Source organism: Eulemur rufifrons, chromosome 28 (genome assembly GCF_041146395.1).
Source record: "Eulemur rufifrons isolate Redbay chromosome 28, OSU_ERuf_1, whole genome shotgun sequence".
In the NCBI taxonomy this organism is placed as follows: domain Eukaryota; kingdom Metazoa; phylum Chordata; class Mammalia; order Primates; family Lemuridae; genus Eulemur; species Eulemur rufifrons.
This window is the reverse complement of record NC_091010.1, coordinates 16,963,394-16,988,279: the sequence shown is the minus strand read 5'-3', so window position 1 is coordinate 16,988,279 and position 24,886 is coordinate 16,963,394. Positions and strand designations below refer to the sequence as shown.

The following is a 24,886-nucleotide window of genomic DNA, read 5'->3' as shown; positions in this document are numbered from 1 at the left end:
CAGAATTCCTCCAGCGCACTTCGGAGGAGTGAGTCCTCCCCAAAGCCTCTGGTCCTTGTGTCTGGCAAGCAACATCTGGCACCATCTTCTCATTCCACTCGCTTTTCTTTGGCAACAGGCTCAGTGCAGTCGTTTTAAGGAGATTGATGCATGACTCTAGTGAGCACTGGGCTTGCCAGGCTGTGGAGACAGGGTGGAGACTGGCTTTACACCTGGACCCGTCCCTAAGGACTGACAGTTGAACAGTGACTGTACTAGCCTCAGCCTAGGGTGTGTCATTTGTCCCTTTCTTTGAAGTAAGTAGGGTTTTTATCCTTTGTCATGTTTTTCTGTCATTTGAAATGATGAAAGTGTAGCCTTTAAGGAACCAGGCTTCATTTTTTTCAAAGTTCCAAATGGAAAACCAAAAGAAGATGAAGCTTAATGTTTTTACCCCGCAGAGGAATTTTGGGGCTGACATGGCTTTTTTTTTTCCCCCAAATTGAATAATGGAAGTGAGTAATATCTTTGAAATGGGCATTTCTCTTAATTGCAATATTTTATTCAAATCCTGACTGTGATGGGGTTAATATGAAGACATGTAGGTACCAGGGTGATTGGCAGGATGCCAAGGCATAGAAATTACTGGTCAAAGGTAGTATCAGAAATGCAATTAAGTAGAACCAGAACTGAGGCCCAGGCAGCAAAAGGAAATGGGAAGTTCAGGGTTAAAAATGGGCTCTGTCTTTCTCTTATTTGTATAATCCTCCTTCCTCTTTAATTTAATGAGCCCAATCTGCCCCTTTAGAAATTAAAATGTCAAAGACCCATTTGAAATGAGCTAATGCAGAAAACTGGCTGAGGCTGTGAAGTGCGAGGCAGGGCTGGGGGCTGACAGAGGCTCAAAGGCCCTGAGTTATAAGTATGGGCCAACACAACACTTTTTCAAAAATAAAATGAAATCCTTCAAGTGCAAAAACCCAGGGTGGATTTGTGCTGGAGAGGCTTTAGCATGATCTGTTTCCTAAATTCACAAGTTGCAGCTTTGCAGAAAAAGCTGCTCCCTGGCTGTCTTCTCTTCGTCTTTGCACAGAAAGGGGTGAAGTGGGTAGCTCTGCTTGGTGGGAAGTTTACGGGGGCGGCCGTCATACACGCATTTCTGATTAGCTTAGGAGGTGGGCCTTTCTGTGGAATTCCATTCTTTAGCCTTCCTTGTCACAGAAGGAAATGTACAATGTCACCTGTGACAGAGTCGGTGATGACAAAAACCATAACTTACACGTGGAGAGAGCTTTTAATGATTTCAAAGCATTTTCACATCTGGTCTCCCATTTGCTGCTCATACCAAGCCTGTGAAGTAAATAAAGCAGGTACTGTTGCCCCCGTGTCCAGATGAGGAAACAGGAACAGAGAGCCCAGGGATTTCCTGAAGGTCACCCAGTTCATGAATACAATAGCTGCGACTGGAGCCCAGGTGTTTCCATTCATCCGCTCCCTGCGCCTCCCTCACAGCCATTGACTGGGGCAGACACGTGAGGGTGGGGGTGGGTGCCTGCAGTGTTCAACACTGCATATGGCCTGAGGGCAGGTGGGGGGCAGTTTCCCACCAGATCGTGACCCCTGCAAGGCCTTGGCACTCATTTTGAATCAGCATCCAAGTCATCCTTTAGACTCCGTTAGCTACGGAAGGTCTGAGACCTTGCACCCATCCCAACCGCCCTGCTTAGAAATCATTTTTGTGAGAGTGGCCAAGTGTGTGTCACGATTAGAACCATTTGTCAGGCTGCTTGTTTGATTTGTCATTGTTGTCTCAAGTTGTTAACTTGGAGAATTGGACTCAGAGCAGATTGTTTCGTGGCTGGTCCCTGGGGTATTGGAGATGGCAAGCCTCCGGTGGGAGGCCGCAGGATTGGAACTTGCTTTCGCTGTCGAGATGTCTATAGGATCAGTAAGCCCGTGAGCCCTGCACCAGGCCCCCTACCCTCCAGCACACATGGGCACATATCCCATCCCCAAGGCATCGCAGGGGACCCTCAGATTTCTTATGCCCAGGACACAGATGTGCTGTTTTGTAATTTCTTTCTCACACTACCAAGAGATACGGTGGTGGAAACACAGTTTAACTTGGCCCAGTGTCTGCCACCCCTCTGGACGGCGCTGGCTGCCGTCCCACTGGGGACGTCCCAATGAGTGTCCCATTGGGAGATAATTGTATGATTCTCTCCCTCAGACTCCATGGGTAAGGCAGACCCTGCCTCAGCTTCGGTTCTTTCTTTTTCAGAGTCATCTCCATAAAGAACTACCATCCGAAGATCAGAATCATCACGCAGATGCTGCAGTATCACAACAAGGTAGGACAGTGAGAGCCGGTTCCAGGCCAAAGACAATGCAGGGGTCCACTTCCTCCCCGTCACGGCGCAGCCTCACACACGCTCATGTGCCCACGTGTGTGCACACACCATTGCGGTTCAAAGGGCTGAGTGAGAGGCCTGGTGGCTGAAGATCTCCCTGGCACATTTCTTTAATCCAGACTTGTCTGCAGTTGCTCACTGGAAGGAAGCTCCTTCACGCACAGCCTCATTCATTCAAGAAGCATCTCTTGAACCCCTTGGTTCAGAAATATTGATGTATTCTTAGACCCCATTTGCACCTAAATTACAACTTCCATTCTGATGTGCTGTAGTCATTTCTTCAGTCAATATTTATTGAACACCTACTATGTGGTTAGCACTCTACCCGACACCCAGAGGGATGTAAGTGAAGAAGTAGTCCTATTTCATACCCTCGGGGAATTTGCAGTTAAGGTGTAGAGAGTGTCCTGGGTAAGTGATAGAACTTCTCACTCCCAGACCAGGTGAACTTGAAAGGGTGGAGAAGGTGGAACACATTCTCTAATTTAGGGTAAGAATTTTGCACAGTTGAATTTGGGAAAATTGTTGGCTATCCAGAGACTAAGCATGAAGGAATTTTCCTAGTGTTACAGCTTACAATGGGGCACTGATTGGAAAGAAAGCAAACGTCCGGAGTCTATGCTGCTTCCCAGAGTCCAGTCTCTCATTCAAAGGCAAAGCTCCTTCACTTAGCCAGTCAGTAAACTTCCAAGAAAACAGCTTTGGGGGAGGGAAGGTGGCACCTTTCTCTGTTTGGTATGGTACCAGTTATCTCCTTAATGAAGCTGAGAAACCGGGGGCTGCGTAGTACCCGGAGCCAGGTGTCCTGTCTGAACAGAATAACTCCCTGCTGGGTTATGAGTGAGCATGCGGCCCCTCTTATAGGCCATATTCCCTATGAAATGGGCAGTCAGGTGACTCAGAGAAGACCCCATTCTGCCAAATGCACCAGCGCTGTGCCATTATTTCTTAATTGCTGGCAAGTGCTGGCCCATTTGACCGTGTGGAGGTCCATCAGAGGCCATTGTTGAGTGGAGCCTGCTGTCGTGACTGGCCCACCGCTCGGACCTGCTGCCCACTGCCAAGGATTGCCCGACCCTCGGCAGGTGGCTCCACTGCAGAACGTGCTGTGCTCCAGCCTGGGGGTTTGGTGGTGGGGACCCAAGGTCGCATTCTCCTGCTTGTCTCTGAAAAACCCAAGGATGCCGGAGAGATAAAGTGAGGATATTGGTAAGGCACAGGCGTCAAGCTGGAGAAGTTTTTGACAGCAGCCTCTGCAGGTGGTGGTGAGTTTTATTAGCAAGGCTGTGACTGGTGACAGCTCCTGCGGCAGTGAGCGCTCCTTCTTTCATTTGTCATTCGAAATTTCATTTAGTGTGGGAGTACTTTAAGCTGTTGTTTAGATTTTTGGCTGAGTTTAGATTGAATGGGAAAATTAATGTTGTATGTTTAGAAAGGGATGTCAGTTCCTTTTTTTCTCCTTCCAATGAGTGCTGATGCAGCATCTTCAAGAAATTAAGGAGGATTTCAGCTACGTGGTTCTTGTCAAACTCAAAGTAGCTCAACCGGCCTATGATCCAGACAGTCCCTGGTCAGTAATCACATGATCATAGCAACATGAATGTCTTTGGCAAACCTCTGCATGGTAATTACTCAGGAACAATGAGGAAGATATCAACCGATCCATGATGATTACTTAAAACACATTTTATTTAGAACCATTCCAATCTATTTGGGTTTCAGGGTTAGGCAAAATGACTTACAGATCCCTGTGAGATTAGTAAGGACACAAGAGACAGAGTGACTTTGACACAGGATATTTTTCTCTATCATTTCATTTCTGTCTTCTAGAGCAAGAATAGAAAGCCCACTCATCATGGTTTATCATCTCATTCCTTGTAGAATTCCAAATGGGCATTCTTCACTCTGCTCTATAATTTTGCCCTGTTTCCTAAGATGCTTACACCTTACCCTTTTAAATATACTTTTCTTCCTCTTTCCTTTCAGTATTTTTTTCTTCCTCTCTTGGCACTTTCTCTGCACCCATCCTAGGTGCCCAGAGATCTCCATCCATTAAAACTTGCTTCCAGGAGAGGACCTGGTATGTGTGTAAAGTTATGACACTCTGAACACATTCCCAGGGATAGCTGATTCTGTATTTGGATACTAGGCTTGACATATAAAGAATTCCAGTCCCCTGTGATCTAATGATGATGATGTTCTAAGGCCTGGAGGGAAGTCAGGAAGCTGCCTACTTTCTCTCTATGTAAAACTGGCCCTGAGTTTGTCATCATAATAATCACAGACATTTGTGTCATATTTTATGGTTTTAAAATAGCTTTGACATCCATTATCTCCTTTAGTCCTCATTGGACCATCTGTGCATTTCAGCGTCCCAGTGTAACTTCAGACCAAGGGGTCTAAGCTCTGTCACAGACAGAACAACTCTGCGGGGCACAAATCACGGTCACTCAGCAGCCAGCGAGCCAGGAGACAGAACAGCTAACTGCCACCATCACTTCAAATGGAGCCACAGCCCATTGGACCAAGCACTGGTTCCTGAGCGTAGGCTTTAGAGAAGGGCTGGTGCTCGCCCAAGTGTATCTTTTTGATGCCACTAGAATTGGTGGAGAGAAACACTTTCAGTCTGGCCATCTCTGAACACAGAACGTGCAGGGCGTTTTCCGATGTGAGTGTAAATGGCTTGAAGCTCTTCAAGAGAAGAGTGGTTTATGATGTCTTGGAAAAGTGTCCTTCCTGTTCATTTACCTATTAATGGATTTTTTATTTTCCAGCAGCCTCTAGTAACAGAGGCCTTTGTCTCTGGAAGCCAAGTCCCAGTGGCCCAATGCAGATGCAAGTTCTTTGTGCGTTCTCGCTATAAACCTCGGCACTCCAGCCGTAGTGTTGAATTGTTTCCTCTCACATGCCCTTCTCCGTGGCTCCTGGTGGCTTCCTCAAGTTGTAGATAGTGAGAGATGGAATCGGGACTGGAAGTCATCTCTTTGGTTTCCCAGGACAGCCTGTTGTCACCTCCTTCTCCGTGGAATGAGGGGTAGTCCGGTAGCAGAAGTGGAGGGAGGTCCTGGTCCTCCTAGACCTGCTCATTAAACTCTTCAAATTAGAGAGGATTTGCCTCCAGATGTCTGTGCAGTGAAGCTGGCATTTCCCACCAAACCCAAACTCCCTCGAACGAAATAGGACAAAGTTGCCAGAAACAACAAATTTAAGTTCCTGGGTCAATCTCCTCTCTTTGCTTCGTGCACACAGATTTCCCTCCCAGCCTCCAGCATGTCCCCCACACTCCCTGCCCGTGACTGGGGAAAATGTGATGGCCACAGAGGAGGCCAGGGGAGCCCAAGACAGGGAACAAACTTGACTTCCCTATGTAATACCATGTCAAATACGCCTGAGGAACTCAAGCCAGATGGGGACATGAGGGACCCAAGGGCGAAACACCAGGGCCTTAGATCCTGAGGGACTTTCTTGGAAAGGTTTTGCTAGTTTGTTTGAAGGTGCCGTGAAGGTCATGTCATGAGATATCTCTCTACGGCTTGGATCTAATAAAAATCTCCTTATAAAACACGATGATTTACTTATGTATTACTTAGATTGAATTTCCCCTCATTCTTCTCAGATAATGTGATAGCAAATGAGTATTTCTCCACTTAAACTGATGTGCTCTCTGTGATGTCAGGGAAGGGAAGGGGAAAGTGGCCGTCTGAAGCCAGGGAAGAGCTGGGAGAGAAAGGGGACACCGTGCAGGCCAGTCGTTGGAACTGAGTATAAGATGTGGGAAATTTCCATCTGCCGTGGCCCCTGCGGGGGACAATTTGAACCACACTCTCCTCAGGGAGAATACAGTCATCTCTCCCAGGGGTAACCACCGCTGTCTGAGGGTGCACAAGATCGTCACAGAAGTGGATTTCACAAGAAGGAATTTCACAAGAGTGGTGTTTCCGAAAGCAGAGCCTGGAGCCCTTGGATTTGTTCTTTGTTTCCACAATGAAGTCTACCATCCTTCTAGTTGAACTATCGTATATTGTTCTGAAAATGAAGGAAGGCCTCCTTTGGTGCTCTTCGCGTTTGCTGATATGTGCAGAGAAATACTCATTTTAGGGCCATAGAATCTTGGCATTAGTAGGACCTTTGGAAGGGCTCTCTGATTCAACCTCCTCCCATGCAAAACAAGAGTTCTTTTTCCAGTGACTTGGAGAAATACTTAGTCTTAGGGACACAAAGACCTTATATTTTTCAAGGCAATCTTCTTCATTTAGTAGACAAATTACATTATTAGGAAGGTCCTTCATAAAACAAATGAAAAAACTGCTTTCTTATTACACAAACCAGTCAGTTCTGATTCTGGCTCTAGAACAAAGCCAGACAAACCTAACCTTGGATGAGGCAGCGTCAGAGGTATTCAGATGGAACCATCCTGTCTCCTTTTTCAGGCCGGTCATGGCTGGCTCTCTTAGCTGTTCCTCAAAAGATCTTTTCCAGATGCTCACCTCTTCTTGTCTTTGTCACTTTTCTCTGGAAGGTATTCAATCAATCATTTCCCCTCTTTACGTCTGACTTAAAACTAGAGCAAGGACTCTGGAACTAGTCTGACCAGTTCATGGCGGAATGAAATGTTCATTTCCCTTCATCTGGAGGCCATTGCTAACAAGCAAATATTGGCTTTCTCTGTAATGTGTCACACGGCTGGCCTACAATTTGAGGTTTTACTTACCCACACTCTTAAATTTTGCTTTGTGTGCTTTCTTTTCTCCCCCCTCTCCTGACTGCTGCCAAGTTAGGTCTTCTCATTTTGAATTTATATCGTTGATTTTTTTTAAACCTAAATGCTATACTTGACGTTAAGGCCTTGTAAATCTTTTCAGTTTGGTCTTTTACTGGTTTTTCCAACTCTGGAGAACTTTTTGAATTTCAACTCTTTCATTCAATATATTACCTACGACTCTTTGCTTCACGCCACTTAAAATAATGGGATGGGCATGGCTCGGGGTCCTAATTGTTGAATAGGAACAGTCTGTGTGCAAGAGATCGTAAGTGTCTGCACTGTGATTTATCTGATGATGTAGGGTAGTGGTTCTCAAAGCGTGGCCCCCAGATCACATCATCAGCATCCCCTCCAACATGTTAGAAATGCAAATTCTCCAGACTCACCCCAGATCTACTGAGTCAGAAACCTGAGGGGCCAGCAGTCTGTGTTTTTGCAAACTCTACAGGTGATTCTGATGCTTTCTCAAGTTTGGGAGTCCCTGATCTGGAGTACTGGGAAGGCAGGTAAAAAAGAAATCCCCAACACACAGGCACGTGGCAGTCTTACGGACTGTTGGGGGAGTCAGTTTATGAACAACCTAGCAAGACGTCCCACTGACATGGGCTGATGTGTGTGTCACAAGAGGAAATTCCTCTAGGCTCTATTTGGTTAACTCACAAACCCAAGGGGAGGACTTGGACTTGGTAGGAACAGAAGCAACATTCTAGAGAGACTGAAGTCTGATGAACAGAAGAGTTGAATAAAACCCCAAACATCAGACCCAGGTGAGGGGAGAAAGAAAGGATGAGTCGGGAGGACCCCAAGCGGTTGGGCAATGCTGCATTTCCCAGAAGAGATCTTAAACAACTGAGCAACTAACAGAGCAAGGTCTCATACCTGTTTTTGTTTCCACAGGCCCATCTGCTAAACATCCCGAGCTGGAATTGGAAGGAGGGAGATGATGCAATCTGCCTCGCGGAGCTCAAGTTGGGCTTCATCGCCCAGAGCTGCCTGGCTCAAGGCCTCTCCACCATGCTGGCCAACCTCTTCTCCATGAGGTCATTCATAAAGGTAACGTCTCGTCTTATTAGAGCACATTAGCCCAGGATTCTGTTTGTCGTGGGGTTGAGTAGAGAGCACGGCTTAAACTCAAAACAGATCGACGGGCTTTAACCACTTTGGTTAAGGAGAAATTCCTTGTTATGGATTTGGGCACGAGGCCAGCTTCTTTCAAAATTATGTTTTTATTTTTATTTGGCACATCCACGGCCATTAAATGATTGTTCAAAGCGCAATCCTCTCTTTTTTTAGATAAACCACATGTTTATCTATCAACAAAGCCTCCGCTGTTAAAACAAAAATATGATTTATATACATTCCATATGGCACCAGAGCGCCTAAAGAAAAGAATTATCATTTTGCTCTTTTATATCAAGTGGCTGGTGGACCTCTCACTGTGTGGATAAATGCAGACCATGTGTTTGTGCTGCAGCCCAAACCCCAACAACATAATTCATTTATTTATTTCTGCACAATCAAGGAGGCCAGCAGGGCTGACATGCCGTGGTTATTTGAATGGGGCGGGGGAAGGAACCGAGGCCTCGGCAGCAGTGTCCTTTGCACTGAGAGACAGGCCGTCTGGACGTGTTCATCTCCTCGTCAGCCCGCACCCCACAGAGCTGACTGGGCAGCCACTCCAAAGTCCCCAGAGTGGCCACTGCTGGACCAAACTCAGGAGTTTGCTTCCAGGGCCTTGCATGGAGAGGCCACTACCCAAGACAGCTTCTGGAGCAGGGGAGGGCAGTAACTCTAGTCCTCAACCTTGGACGGTTCTTAGCTAGACAGTCAGAGTGGCAAGCCAGCCCACAAAGCCTGTCTAGTTTGGGCCTTTCTGATTTGCTACGGGTGGCAGTTAGCCCCAGATCGGGGCTTGTATTCTCCTTCCTGTCATATAACAAGCAGAATTAGTTGCGGTTGAGGTGACAAATTAGTGAGTCACCCCGAGGTCCCACAGAGAGGGGCGAGCCCTGAGGTCAAAGGTGCGAGACCTCCTACCGTTTGCTGCCATGCATGGCTGCTGTATCCGCCAGCAGGTTCCTCAAGGGAGTTGAGGAAATAAGAGGGCTGGGTGGGGAGCGTGAGGACGTGGGCGTGGGCACCGTCACCCAGGGCAACTCTGAGCTGTGTTATTAGAGCAGGTGTTTTTCTAGGTCCTTACCCTCTGTACCCACATAACTGGCATTGTTTAACCAATTGATAGTCAACATTGCTCTATGTAAAAGAACAAGTTGTTCTGGAGCTCCTTCTGTCACGTTAGCAATATCCATAACAAGGGATACCTTGATTTAAAAATCCTTCTACTGTGTTCATCATGTGCCCAGAGGCCTCAGCTCAACAGAACTTGGAGCTCAGACCCAACTTACAAATAAGGACATTGCATTCCTTTAAGCGTCTCCGTTAGTCCAGGCTGTTCTTGTCTGCGTGGATGGAACTGGGGGTGGCGGAAGGTCTGTGTGACTGTTTGAAGTCGAGCCCCCGCAGCCAGATGTAGCCCAGTGTCCCCCAGGGCTTCTCTACTCAACGCGAGGAGCCCAGACCCAGGTTAAAGGACTGTCACAAGAGAACTCTGGCTCTCTCAACCACACTCTGGGGGTTTTCTTCCAGCAGGGGACGGCCTGCAGGACAGAACACGTGGTCTGAGGAGCTGGGTTCTGCTTCCTCGTGTTGGGGTGACAGGATCTTGGCAGGGCCTCACCAAAGATGAGGCCCCTGGACATGCGCATGTTTTGCCTTTGTGGTGCCTGCATGGTAACTGGAGCTGCCTGTCACCGTTATTACCAGCAGGGAGAACTGCCCAGCTTCCCTCGGGGCCTTGTCTCTGAAGCCCAGGGCGTCCGCTCCAGCTCAGCCAAGCCCATTGCCAAGTGCCTATTTAGGAAGAGCCTGTGGGAAAGGCTGGGCCTGGCCCTGGTGTAACTGAAAACACATTGCAGTTGTTGGGGGTTGTGTTACTGCATTATTTCTGTCCAGGGCCGCCTCCCTCGTGTTTGGAAGTAACTCTGAATATGGCCTTTTGACACTGAGGTGGTCTCTGTGTTGGAATTCGCTAAGGTGCATGGCCTGGAAATAACAAGGCTTCCCTTCATATATTTTTTTTCATTTAAAACAGGAACAGCCTTACTCGTGTGCTCCCCATTCTATGTTGTCGTCTCTGTGTACTTACCTCCAAATCCCAATCCTTGTCTCTTTTAGGTCCTGGCCAACCCCACAATGATATTCTCCTTGGCATGTTTTATAAATTATCTCCTATTCCAGGGATCACAAAGCCTTCACTTATTTTTCTTGGTGGAGGGCAGGTAGAGAAGGAAAACTGTAAGTGGATTATTGTTTACAGAAGTCGCTTCCTTCTCCAGTGACCCCCATATCCTATGGCGGAGAATTCATCAGCAATTCCAATGGGGACAGGCAGGACTATTAGGATAGAGGGAGAAGGGATAAGGCTTTGGTGACACTTGATCCTTTGGGAACACTTAGCATTTCTGGAAGCCAAAGGTAAGATGTCAGCTCACCTTCTCCCTTGCCCCGGGCAGGTAGTGTCTGTTTCTTGGATCTGCAGAACTCTTGCTGAAAGCAGAAGAAAGAGAAACAAGACTGGAACAGTGAAGATATATCATAGGCAGAAGCCCAGCGACCATCCACTGGGCTTTTTATTATGCATGAGACCAAACAGCCAAAACTGAAAATGAGGGTGATAGAGCTTGTTCAAAGAGAGAGAGACCCTTTGCATATAGGAATTACAAAGAGGCTTAGCCTAGAGGAACCAAGAAATATGGGGGAGCACTTATTTATCCCCACACTGGTGCTACTCTCAAAGATACTAACCCTCAGTAACCCCAAGTCACCACTCCTGAAAACCTAACTTCCATTAGGGTATGTCATCTCTGAATTGATCTAACCTTTTTGGGAATCTATTTGTATTTTTTTACCTCACATCTTTGGGAGGAATGAATTCCTTAAGTTTGCTAACTACTGTTAAAGATTTTTTTTTTCCTGGCTATTTGTGTTTAATTTAAACTTCGAGGCATGCCCTCTACAGCTTCTGGTGAGTTGGGATTTAACAAACCCATGCTCACCTCATATGCGGTACCTTCAGGAAAGAGGCTCAGCTTGGCAGCCTAGGGTCCTCCAGCTCAGCAGCTGTTGCTAAGCACAGGTTAAGCATTTTGTGCAATAGCGTTTGGTTTGAACATTCTGCGTTTGTTCTGGTGCCTGCGACGTATCTACATCTACATTATCAGCCAGGCCCGGAACATCCTGTTCATTTTCTACTATCTGATCTCCTTCCATGGCCCGTCAGGTTCCAGCGAGACTCCCCCTGATGCCTTCTGTAAAGACCAACACAATAAACTCGTGTAGCCTATCTGCCATTGCCTCATCCCTGCATAAGTGGCCACACTTGCTCTCTACTTGCCTTCCTCACTTGGATGTCATTTACAATCCATTGGTTTTGATTTTGTTTTTGTTTTTGAGCCTTACTGTGTGTACTTAACTTTGTCTTCAGTGTATGAGGTTTCTAATTGGGGCTTGAGCTGCCATCTTTATGAATTGTGCTATTAATATTATTCTTACTAGGATTAGCTGTCCTAGGACATGAAAAATTGTGTGTGTGTGTGTGTGTGTGTGTGTGTGTTTACAAGGAGATTAACTCTTAAAATCATTTTTCAGTCTACATTGAGATTTCCAACTTAGCACATTTAAATAGTTTTCAGAATTGCCAACTATTTTAACTCTGCTAATCTATCATTTTACACACACATACACACACATACATGCAGCCTGGAACATGGTATGCAGTCCATAATTATTTCTTTGCTGAATAAATCAGTTATGAAAGTAGAGAAAATATACGAAGTGTTTCTTTTTTCCCATTAGTCCACAAGATTTGAAATTTGTGGGTGAAATAGTCCTTAATGTCAATCACAACACAGCCTTCTCTATCACGTTTTCTATTTCTAAATGAGGAAGCGCTAGGGAAATCAGACCCATGCTACTCAAATTGTCTCTTGGCGGAAGTAGATGTGGCTGGACACACAAAGTATTTGTTTATTACTGCTGTGACTTTATTAAGATAAACTTTAAGTAATACATAGTATAGTCCTCGCACTAATTATAGCCAAGGGAATCATTTTAATACCTTTTGTTTGGGTTATATTTTTGTGTATATATGTGTTTGTACATATGCGTGTATAAAATCAATCTGGTTTAGGAGCTGGAATATAAATCAAGCAATTTTAATAATAGCTAAGATATACTGATTCCTGTGTGCTACACATTATACTAAGTGCTTTGTAAGCATTATCACATCTAATCCTCACAATTACCCTACTCAAACTCAGCACTATTACTATCCTCACTTTACAGTGGCAGGTACTACAGGTTAAGAGAATTTCAACAACCTGCATGAGGACATACAGCTTAAAATTGACAAACTCAGGTGTTCAAACCCAAGCAAACTGGTTCCAGGTTCATTCTTGTGTATACTAAGAGGAAATATGATAAGTGATAAAAGAAAACCTTTGCTAGTGCCATCATCTTAGCATAAATCTTAGCTTTCTGTAGTTCATTTTATACAAACTGTCTAATAGAGATTCCCTGAGCACCTACCATATTCCAGGGAGTGTGCTAACCACACCAGCATCCTTATGGCGAGGAGGCCCTGAGAAGCTTTAGAAGTTCTGTACTGACTTGTAAGTGCAGGCACGTGTTTGCACTGCTCCATCCTGTGGGTCTTGTTTACCTTCCTCTCTGGCCAGCGCTGCAAGTGTAGAGATCACTGTGTCAAAGCAGAAGATGAGTTAGCCTTGGGCTGAGTTAGGGTAAGGAGTGAACTAGGCTCCCAAGAAGGGATTGACATTATTCACTGCTGTATTTAGGGGGTGAAACTAAGTGGAATCTAAACCAAGTGGATATGAGGGCTAGGGTGGCTTATGTGGGTGCTTCTGGGAGAAAGTATTAGATTTCCTAGAGAAACAACCAACTCTGTGTGTGTGTGTGTTGGTGCGGGTGTGTTTATTATTGAGAGAGAAAGAGAGCGTAGGTACACACACACGAGAGAGAGGGAGAGAGAGATGTAGATTATGAGGAATTGGCCCACGTGCTTATGCAGGCTGAGAAGTCCCAAGCTCTGCAAACTGGAGACCCTGGAGGGTGGGTGGTATCGTCTCTGCCTGAGGCTGAAGACCTGAGAACCAGAAGAGTCGATGTTGTTCAGTTTCAGTCCATGTCCGAAAGCAGGAGGAGACTGATGTCCTAGCTCAAGACCAGACCATCAGGCAGAGAGAGCAAATTCTGCCTTATTCCTCGTTTCTGTTTTATTCAGGCCCCCAGTGAGTTAGACAAGGCCCACCCACACTGGGGAGCCAACTGCTTTCCTCAGTCTACTAAATCAAATATTAATCTCGTGCAGAAAGAGCCTCACAGACACACCCAGAATAATGTTTAGCCAAGTATCTGGGCACCTCATGACCTAGTCAAGTCAACAGAAAACATTAACCGTCACAGCAAGCAATTCTTACTGTCTGGTGGTGTAAGCTCTGCAGATTGGGTCGAGGGAGGCATACCCGGAGCAGAACTCAACCCTGCGTGGGAGGGTGGCATCTCTGGCATGGAGTCAGGGCTGCACCTGTCAAGACTGGGACCAAGGTGTCTTCTACTTTAGAGGGAATACTACTGGTAACAGACTAGAGAGTTTGCCTGGCAAAGTGAACCCACATGGTGGAAATTAGATAGTAAGACACAAGCTGTTGTTTCCTCCACTAGCCATGGGCAATGGCACCCTAGCCACAGATGGCATCACGACAGCAGACTCTGCATGTGTTCTCGCCAGTGGAGGGCAGTCCCCGGTACAACTGTAGTAACCTCCTTGGTAATCTCAACTATTCTCATGGCTTTTACATACAGAGATGACTCCTAAATTTCTATCTCCATCCAGAAGCTCTCCCCTGAGCCCAGCATCATCTGTTCAACTGCCGCTGAGCGTCTCCGTTTGAATGTCCCATCTCATCTCAGACTTAACATTTCCACAATCAAATTCCTGTTCTTTGTCCTTAAGCCTGTTCTCCCACTTTCACTACTGGCAATGCCACCCTTCCCATAGGTCAGACTAAAGACTTTGGAGTCATCCTTGACTCCTTTTTTGAGGCAGGGGAGACCCTCAAACACCACATTCAATTCAGTATGAAATCTTCTTGGCTCAGCTATCAAAATATTCAAAGTGGGAGCACTTCGTATTGGCAAACCGCCGCATCTCTCTCCTGGAGTGTGCCAGCCTCCTCCTGACTGGTCTGTCCGCTCCGCCTGACCCCCTCCCTCCAAACTAGCTCAATAAAGCTCCCAGAACCGTCCTTCTCGAGCATGAATCAGATCCTTTCATCCCTCTGCGTAAGTCCCTCCATGGCGACCTGTCTCACCAGAATTAAGTCCTTCCGATGGCCTGCTGGTCCTAAGCAGTCAGGTTCTATTCCCCTGACCTCGCTGGCCTAAATCCTACGTGCTCTCCAGCTCTTCGCATCAGCCACGCCCCCTTTTGTCCGGTCTAGGGATTTTTACTAGCTGTTCCCTCTGGCTGGGATGTTCTTCCCCTAAGCATCTACTTGACTTCCCCCTGTCCAACCCTTCTTGTCTTTGTTTAATATTAATTTTAGAGGAAATGAGTTCTTCCTCATTTTAGAATTGCATTTTAAAAGGGATTAGAAACAAAGGTTTATAGACTTTTAATGGAAGTATAATATGCAAATATAAAAGTGTGCATATAATAAATGGACAACTTGTTAAATATTTACAAACTCAAAACTCCCATGTAACTAGGACCCAGATTAAGAAACAGTGCATTATCAGTACTCCAGAAGTCCCCATTTTTTTTTTTTTATGTCAGGTGACAGCATACGATCGTGTCTGTGTTTCTGAATTCTCTTAGGGAGAATTGATATCTCCACAATATTGAGCTCTCCACTCTATGAATATGGTATATCTCTTATAAAGGGACACTTTGTGAGTCATCAGCTTCCCTGGCAAATACAGGAAAATCAAGACGATAGTTACTAAGTTCATAAAAGTTTTCTGGGGCTTCTGAGGATCTCTAGAGAGAGTAGATGTCCCATTTTACCCTATTTTCTAGGAAGGACGTAGATGTTCTCCTCGGCTTCATGGCAGGGATAAAGTATCCATGTGGAAAAAAATAACAGAATTGCATTTTAGAAATTTGCCTCACCCTCCGCTCCGTACCCTAAACATCCGCACCCTTATCTACTCTCCTGGCTTTATTTTTCTCCATGGCACTGTTTTATGTTTATTGCCTCTTTTGCCTGAGATGGTATCAGCACTGTGAAGCCCAGGGCTACTTGCAGGATCCTCAGTGCCTACAGCAGCACCTGACTCATAACAGTAGATGATCTGCTGAGTAACTGAACGCGTCAACTGGCCTTAGCCTAGCCTGGGCAGCCTGCAATGCAGCCAGCTGGGGGAGCCAGGGCCACCAGGGGCTTGCAATCTGATGTGATTTTGGTGCTGAAAACTTCTTCCTCTGCTACCGTATGTGGTTCCCTTGCCAAATTAAAGAGCTTTGACTCCATGTAGAAACGTGAAATGAAAGCTTTATAATCCTTGGCGAGGATTGCATGGAGGCTGGTTAGATTTGGTTATAAACCATTTTGACTGCCAGAAAATCCCATCAACGTGTTGTTTAAGTTCACAAATCAAAATAAACACCCAAGAATTGAAATGAATTTGCTAAGCCTCAGTATCCCATTTCGGTCAACATCACCGTGCCTCCCCTTTTCTCCTTAAATCAGAGGCTGCCTCCCTCCCCCCAGTGCCCCTCAGTTGGCCCAAGATCCCCAACACCCGCCTGAAAGTAGCGCAACTTCCGTGAAAACTATTTCCAATAAAGAGAGAAGTAATCCATGAGCTATTAACAGGGATTCCGTTCCCCTATGGCCCTGGTAATTTCTAGAACATTGAATTAAAGAGTTCTCAGACCTTTACAAATTCTCAAGGCAAACATTATTAGCAAAGAGAAGCCCGTACAGCGTGTTAGAAGATTGCCAGAAAATGTCAATGGAACTTCTGAATAAAATAAAAGAAATTGAAACTCCTCTCCTCATCTTCTCCCCTTCTCCCTCCCTCCCCCTTACATGATTAGAAAGTCATTTCATGTGTCTTATGTGTTTGGTCAATCAAAGGCTAACGGACATGATTGATGGTGACAGTGAACACATTTAACTCATTACTCTTTACTTTGCAGCAAAATGATTTGTGTAAACTGTCTGCCTAGCATTAAAGGTAAAACAAACTTAGAAACCCCAAAATGTTATATTTTGGTCTAATATTTTCCTTTTGGTTTTATAGCTGTAATCACATATGGATTCTTTTATTTGGCTCTTGGCGTGGACTGAACAAAGGGAAAGGCAGCACAGGGAGACTGCATAATGTGCACCCAGAGCCCGGCGCCCAGTGCGATGGAGCCCCCAGCAGCCAGAAGGGTCAGAACTTAACGTGAAAACCCCGTAGAAGCTGGCGCTCACCCTGGCTCTTATCACCTGGCAGGATGTTGTCACCAATGTGACAGAAGGGCCATTTTCTTGAACCTCTGGTCAAACATCAAACTGAACTCTTTCAGATATTACTGGCCTTTAATGAATTGCGTGCATTCCTGAGTATGCCTGGGCGTCCACGGGCTGAGTCCACCCTGCCTTCCCCTTCTTCCAACTTTTTAACTTGCGGTTTTTGTGTGCCATCCACTATCAGTGATTGTTAAGTAAAAACTCAAAATATTATATAAAACCATAAGGAATCAAATCTCAGATTCCCTTAAGTCTGTTGGTTATCACTGCTCTAAAGTGATACCAAGTGTGAATCTATGTCCAGAACAGTGATGAGGAATTTGGAACTTTGAGCCGACTACTGTACACATCTAGGGGATGCGAAACAAGAAACCACCATCGATTCGATACCGTGGGTGTGTTGTCAAGAACTTTGAAAATTGCAGCAGTACTCTCAGTTTGCATAGTACTTTGCAGTTTACAAAACGTACATGTTTACTTAAATTATTTTTTATTTGACCAGATACATAAGCATTTTGTTGAATATCATGTGGAAAACATTTCAAATGCAAAGTAGCTAGTATCTCTGACCCTTGCTCAACTGTAAAGTAGGAAGAAATAGGACCTATTTCCTTAGCTTTTGGGGAGGAAGAACTCAGAAGATGCCTTACCTCTGGCTGCACAGTTGGTTGGGAAACCATAGAGCTAGGGCCAGAACTCCACCAAATCATTGGTTCTCAGCTCAGAGCTTTCCTCACCATTACACATTGCTTCTCCTAGAGAAATGTCTCAAATATAAACACTGCTTAGTTTTACATTCAAGTCAATAGCTTCTAAGAATAGAAACCATTTTGCAATGTTTGTAAAAGTTTTAATGGTATCCCAAGTTTCCCCTCAACCATGCAAAACTATGTGATATAAAAATTAAGGTATTTTTCAAAGGTAGGGAATACATGTGTCTGCCCCATTCCTTCTGTGATGGCTTAATTTGAAAAAGACCCAGGCAGTGCTGTCTTGACTAGACCATAATGCCTTATAGTGGGAGGATTTGTTGCTAAGTCAAGTGATACAACTGAGCAGGGAGGGGAGATGGTGACTTATTTGTTGAGGGAGATGTAAGGAAGTTAAAAAGCTTAGTCTCAACCATGCAAAAAAAGGAATGGAAGGGTCAGAGTGCAGTATGGTAGACTCCCAACAATGGGAAAGTGTCAGTAAAGAGAGAGTGAGATTTGGAAGACTTAAATGGTGCCAACAAGAGAAAGAAAGAAAAATTTCTAGCAGAAAAAGTATAACTAACCCTAATCTTTGCAAGCTCCTTCTGATCATAACAAAAGGATTCAAGTAACTTACAATTTGGGTGAAGGCAGTAGAGCTTCAAATTGATAAGTCCTCAAGGTTATTAGTAGAGAAATCCAGTTGCATTTATGTAGCATTTCTTCTTGGCCATTTTCCAGGATAGAAAAATGTTAAAGGTATGTCTTTCCGCTAAGATTCAGAAATAATTGTAATTTTCTAGCTTTTCTGTTTCTTTAATTTTATTTTTTAAATTAGCAAAGTAAAAGTGGTGTGTGTGCACAGCTTTATGCATTTTAACACATCTATGTAGAGTCATGCAACCACCACCACAATCTAGATACAGGGCAGTTTCAATACTCCCAAAATTCCCTCATACTCTTAGTCTGCAGTCACACCCTCCCAGCAACCCCAGGCCCGGGCAACCACTGATCTGTTCTCTGTCACTATAGTTTTGTTTTTTTGAATCTGTCATGTAAATGGCATCATGAAGTATGTAACTTTTTGAGACTGGCTTTTTTTCATTCAGCATAGTTCCCTGAGACCTCTCCAGGTTGTTGCATGTATTGATACTTCATTCCTTTCTATTGCTGAATAGTGTGGCATCTTATGGGGTACCACAGTTTGTTTATTTGTTGGACAGCATTTAGGATGCTTCCAATTTGGGGTGATCATGAATAGAACTTATATAAACATTTGTGAAGTCTGTGTGGATATAAATTTTAATTTTTCTAGGGTAAATATCTAGAAGTAGGATTTCTGGATTATAGGGTGAGTTTATATTTAACTTTAAAAAAAACTGCCAAAGTGTGTTCCAGAAGGACAGCATTTATCATTCCCATCAGCAATGTATGAGTTCCTGTTGGTCTGCATCCTCGCCAGCACTTGGTATTGCCAGTATTTTCTATTTTATCCAGTCTAGGAAGTGGGTAGCAGTACCTCGTCATGGTTTTAACATGTGTTTCCCCGATAGCTATGGATGTTGAACATCTTTTTATGTGTTCTTTTGCCATCTGTATATCCCTTCTGGTGAAGTGTTTGGCCCATTTTAATTGAGTTGTGTTTTTTACTGTTTAAGAGTTCCTTATAAATTCTGGATATCTTGTGGGATATGGGATTTGTAAATATTTTCTCCTCATCTGTAGCTTGTCTTTTCATTTTCTTAACACTGTCTTTCCTGGAGAAAAGTTTTAAATCTGAAAAGTTTAGGGATTTTCTCAAAATGTTAAATACGGAGTTACCTTATGACCCAGAAATAACACTCCTAGGTATCTACCCAAGAGAAATGAAATAATATGTGTTAGTTTTCTATGGCCACTGTAAAAAATTGCCACAAACCTAGTTGTTTAAAACAATACAAATCTTTTATCTCCCTTTTCTGGAGGCAAGAGGTCTGAGATTCAGTTTTGCTGGAGTTACAGCCAAGGTGTTGGTGGGGCTGGCTCCTTCTGGAGGCTCTAGAGACGGACTGTTTCCTTGCATTTCTAGCCCCAGCATCACCTCACTCCAAACTTTTGCTTCCATTGTCATGTCATCTGTTTCTTCTTTAGTCAAATGTCCCTCTGCCTCTTTTATAAAGATACTTGCAGTTGCATATAGGGCCCACTCAAATAATTCAGCATAATCTCCCTTTCTCAAGATCCTTAACTTAATCACATCTACAAAGTCTCTTTTGTCGTTTAAGGTAACATTCACAGGTTCCAGGGATTGGGATGTGGGGGCCATTATTCAGCCTACCGTAACCTGTCCTCTGGCCCTCAAAGATCCACATTCATCCCACATGCAACATACATTCACCCCCATCCCAACACCCCCAAAGGTTTCAACCCTACAACACAATTTAAATCCAAAATCTCATCTAAAGATCACTTACTCAGAAGTCCCAAATGTCATCATCTAATCAGTTATGAGTGAGACTCCAGGTGTGATCCATCCTGGGGCAAAATTCTCTCCATCTTTGGATCTGTGAAACTGGAAAACAAATACTCTGTTCTCCAAATGCAATAGTGGGACAGCCGTAGGATAACAGTGATGGACATTGCCATTCCAAAGGGGAGACAATGGAAGGAAGAAAGGACCTACCAGTCCCAAGCAACTTCACAATTCAATCAGGCAAATTCCATCAGGTTTCAAGGTCTGGAAATAATCTTCTGTGGCCTGAAATTGGAATTAGGTAGCTTGATTCCTCCAAATGTATTCTTTTTCAAAATTGCTTTGGCTATTCTAGTGTCTTTGCCATTCCATTTAAATTTTAAAATCAGCTTGTCTATATCTACAAAAATTCCTGCTGGTATTCTGATTGGAATTGTTTAAAACCTATAGAGCAATTTAGAGGAGTACTGACATCTTTACTATATTGAATCTTCTTATCCATGATTATGGCCTCTCCATTTATTGAGGTCATCTTTGATTTCTTTCACCCGTGTTTTGTAGTTTTCAGCATAAAGATTCTGTACATGTTTTGTTAGATTTATACATAAGTTTTACCTTTTTTGGAGCGATTATAAATAGCATCTTAAAAATATTTGGTTTCTAATTGTTCATTGGTGGTAGGTAGAAATATGCATTTTTCTATATTGACCTTGTATCCTGCAACTTTATCGTACTGGCTAGTGCTTCTTCTAGGATATTGAATAGAAGGAGTGAGAGTGGACATCTTTGCTTTGTTTCCAGTCTTGGGGGAAAAACATTCTTTTTTTTTTTTTTTTCACTGCTATACTTATTATTATACTTAATAAGAGCTACAGATATTTTGTAGATGCCCGTCTTTTGAGGTTGAGGAAGTCCCTTTCTATTTCTAGTTTTGTGAGAGTTTTATTTCCCATCCATATCTTTATATACTATCTATCTCTCAAAAGAGTTGTTGTAGTTATTTTTGATATGCTTGTCTTTTAGTCATCCTACTCAAGATATGAGTGACTTACACATTGCAATTACAGCAATAAAGTATCCTGCATTTGTGTACTGACTGATACCAGTGAGTTGTGTACCTTCAGATGATTTCTGATTGTTCATTAATGTCCTTTTCTTTCAGATTGAAGAACTTCTTTTAGCATTTCTTGTAGGACTGGTCTGGTGTTGATGAAATCCCTCAGGTTTTGTTTGTCTGAGAAAGTCTTTGTTTTTCCTTCATGTTTGAAAGATATTTTTGCAGGACATAATACTCTAGGGTTAAGGTTTCTTCCTTCAGTACTTTGAATATGTCATGCCACTCTCTCCTGGACTGTAAGGTTTCCACTGAAAAGTCTGCTGCCAGATGTACAAGAGCTCCTTTATATGTTATTTTGTCTTTCTTTTTTCTTGCTTCCCTGAGGATCTTTTCTTTATTTGTGACCTTTGGGAACTTGATTATTAAATGCCTTGAGATAGTCTTGTTTGGGTTAAATCTGCTTGGTGTTCTTGTACCTGAATATTGGTATCTTTCTCTAGGTTTGGAAAGTTCTCTGTTATTATTTCTTTGAATAAACTTTTCACCCCAATCTCTCTTTCCACCTCCTCTTTAAGGCCAATAACTCTTAGATTTGCCCTTATGAGGCTATTTTCTAGATCTTGTAAGCATGATTCATTCTTTTTAATTCATTTTTCTCATCTGACTTTGTATTTTCAAACAGCCTGTCTGCAAAGCTCACTAATTCTTTCCTCTGCTTGGTCAATTCTGCTGCTGAGAGACTCTGATGCATTTCTAGTTTGTTAATTGCATTCTTAAGCTCCAGAATTTCTGCTTGCTTTTTTTTTTATTATTTTAATTTTTTTGTTAAATTTCTCTGATAGGCTTCTGAATTCCTCCTCTGTGTTGTCTTAAAGTTCATCGAGCTTCTTCAGGACAGATGTTTTGAATTCTTGGTCTGAAAGGCCACATATTGCCTCCATTACTCTGGGACTGGTCATTGGTACCTTAGTTAGTTCATTTGGTGAGGTCATGTTTTCCTGGATGTTCTTGATCCTTGTGGATGTTCGTCAATGTCTGGGCATTCAAAGGTTAGGTATTTATTTTAATCTTTGCAGTCTGGGCTTGTTTGAACCTGACCTCCCTGAGAAGGCTTTCCAGATATTCAAAGGGAATTGAGTGTTGAAATCTAAGTCTAGTTACTCGGGGTGCCCCAAGCTCAGTGTTGCTGTGACTCTTGCAGACTCTTGGTGGTACCTCCTTGTTGGAGTTGGGTAAGGTACCGAGAAGTCCCTGGATTATCAGGAAGAGTCTTTCACTCTCTTCCCTCATCCTCTGTGCCGGGCTCCTGGAGTTGGAGGAGGAGTGATGCACTCCCTTGTGGCTCCCAGCTCCAGGCCACACCTGAAGCCAGCCCAGTCTCACCCAAAGTCCATGGTGACTGTTGCCTGGCCACTTCTGATGTCTATTCAAAGCCCTAGGGCTCCTTAGTCAGCAGGTAGTGAATCCTGCCAGGACTGGTCCTTCCCTTTAGGGCAGCAGGTTTCCTTCTTGCTTAGGGTGGGTCCAGAATTGCCCTCTGGGAACTAATGCCTGGAATCGAGGCTTCAGGAATCTGCTTGGTACTTTATTTTACTGTGGCTGAGCTGGTAGCCAAGTTTCAAAACAAAGTCCTCTGAACTCTTCCCTTTCTTTCCTTTCCCCACGTGAAAGAAGACTCTCCCCGAGCCACACTGCCTATGGTTGGGGGAGGGTGACACAGGCACTGGCCTGGCCACCACTGCTGGTGTCTCACTGGGTCACGTGTACCCCAAGTTCTCTGGCTCCCAGCCAGCACAGCCGCAGGAATTGCTCAAGGACTGCAATGTTTGTGGCACCAACTGCCATATGAATTTAGTCCAGGCCCCAGGCTGCCTTTTCTCAGTCAGCCAGTGGTGGGGCTACCCGGAACTTGGGCTTCGGGGTGGAAGGTTTACCGCTGGCTGGGCTGGTCTAAATGCTCCCTCCATGGGCACCAGCGGGATTCTGCCCTGTGCCATGTTCTGGTGCCAGGGCGGCCCTGACTTTTGGATCTTCTGAAGGTGCTTACTTGTGTGGGTAGTTGTTGAATTTGGTGTTCATGCAGAGGGACGTTTCTATTCATCCATCTTGTCCCATTCTCTGTGAGAGTTTTTTAAAAATCATGAATAGATGTTGAGTTTAGCCAAATACTTTTCCTGCATCCATTGATATAATCATATTGTTTTTCTTTAGACTGTTAATATGGTGGATTGTATTGATTGATTTTAGAATATTGAACTAGCCGCCATGCATTCCTGAGATAAACACTAGTTGGTTACAGTATGATTACTCTTTTTTTTAGTATGTTGGTGGATTTGATTTGCTAGTATTTTTATGAAGATTTTTGCATGTGTATTTATGTTTGTTGGAGGTATTGGTCTGTAGATTTCTTATACTGTCTTTGATTTTAGTGTCACGTAACGCCAGCTTTGTAAAATGAGTTTTACAAATGAGTCTTTCCCTTCCTTCTGTTTTCTGGAAGAGATTTTGTAGACTTGTTGATATTTTTTTCTTTAAACCTTTAATATAATTCACCAGTGAAACCGTTTGGGCCTGGATTTCTTTTCCTGAAGGTTTTAAATCCCGTTTCTTCAGTGGCTATAGGACTATTCAGGTTATCTATTTAATCTTGGGTGATTTGTGACAGTTCAATTTTTGAAAAATTAGTCTTAATTTATCTGAGTTGTTCAATTTATGGAGGTAGGGTTCATAATATCCCATTATTGTCCTTTTAATGTGAACAGGGTCAGTAGTGATATGGTTTTCATTCCTGATTTTATAATTTGTGTCTTCTCTCTCTTTTTATCTGTCCCTCTTGCCAGATATAAATTTTGCTGATTTTTTGAAAGAATCAGCTTCGGCTTTATTATTTTCTTTATTTTTCTGTTTTTTTCCTGCTTGCTTTAGGTGTCTTTGCTCCTCTTTTCTAGTTTCTCCTTTAGATGAAGTTTAGATTATGGATTTGAGACTCTTATTTTTTGATGTAAGCATTTCATACTATGTATCAATATTTCCTTCTAAGCACTACTTTAGCTGTATTCCACAAATTTTGATATGTGGTATTTTCGTTTTTGTTCAGTTAAAAATATTTTCTAATTTCACCTGAGACTTCTTTGATCCATGGATTATTTAGAAGTGTGTTGCTTAATTTCCAAGTATTTAGAGATATTCCTCTTATCTTTCCATTATAGATTTCTAGTCTGATTCCATTATGGTTAAGAACATACTTAGCATGATTTCAGTTCTTTTAGATTTGTTAAGATGCATTTTATGGCCCAGAATGTGATCTATCTTGGTGAATGTTCCAGGTAAGCTTAAAAAGAATGTATTTTCTTTTCTCTGTTGTTGGGTAGACTGTCCTATAAATGTCATTTAGAGCCAGTTGGTTAATGATGTTGTTCAGTTCTTCTGTACCCTGGCTGATTTTCTGTCTACTAGTTCTACATCTTACTATGAGAGGAATACTGAAGTCTCCTATTACAATTGTGGATTTGTCTATTTTAGTTCTGTAAGCTTCCGCTTTGTGTATTTCGAAACTCTGTTAAGTGCACGTTCATTTGGATTATTGTGTTTTCTTGGTGAATTGACCTTTTAATCATTATAGATTATCTCTATATCCTTGGTAATTTTCTTTGTTCTAAAATATACTTTATCTGATTCAATATAGCCATTTAAGCTTTCTTTTTGATTACTATTGTGATGGGAAAAAGTATATGTTTTTCCATTCCTTTTCATTTGAACCAAACTACATCTTTACATTTTAAGTGATTCTCTTGTAGACAGTTTATAGTTGGGTCATTTTTAAAAAATTCATTCTGTGAATCTCTCTTTCTTAATTGGTTGTGTTAGACCATTTATCTGTAATGTTATAATTGATATGTTTGGGTTTAGGCCTAATATTTTATTTGCTTTC

General features: G+C 43.3%; 1 protein-coding gene across 26 annotated transcripts in view; it reads left to right on the top strand.

The window, feature by feature from the left end:
- The window catches only part of KCNMA1 (potassium calcium-activated channel subfamily M alpha 1), a 725,165-nt gene that overhangs the window by 518,975 nt on the left and 181,304 nt on the right, over window positions 1–24,886 (top strand). For all 26 annotated transcript variants that reach the window (XM_069460487.1, XM_069460484.1, XM_069460483.1 and 23 more), the window contains 2 exons: window positions 2,261–2,330; window positions 8,050–8,205. In XM_069460487.1, coding sequence (XP_069316588.1) covers window positions 2,261–2,330; window positions 8,050–8,205 — 226 coding nt within the window. The remainder of the gene's footprint in view (window positions 1–2,260; window positions 2,331–8,049; window positions 8,206–24,886) is intronic.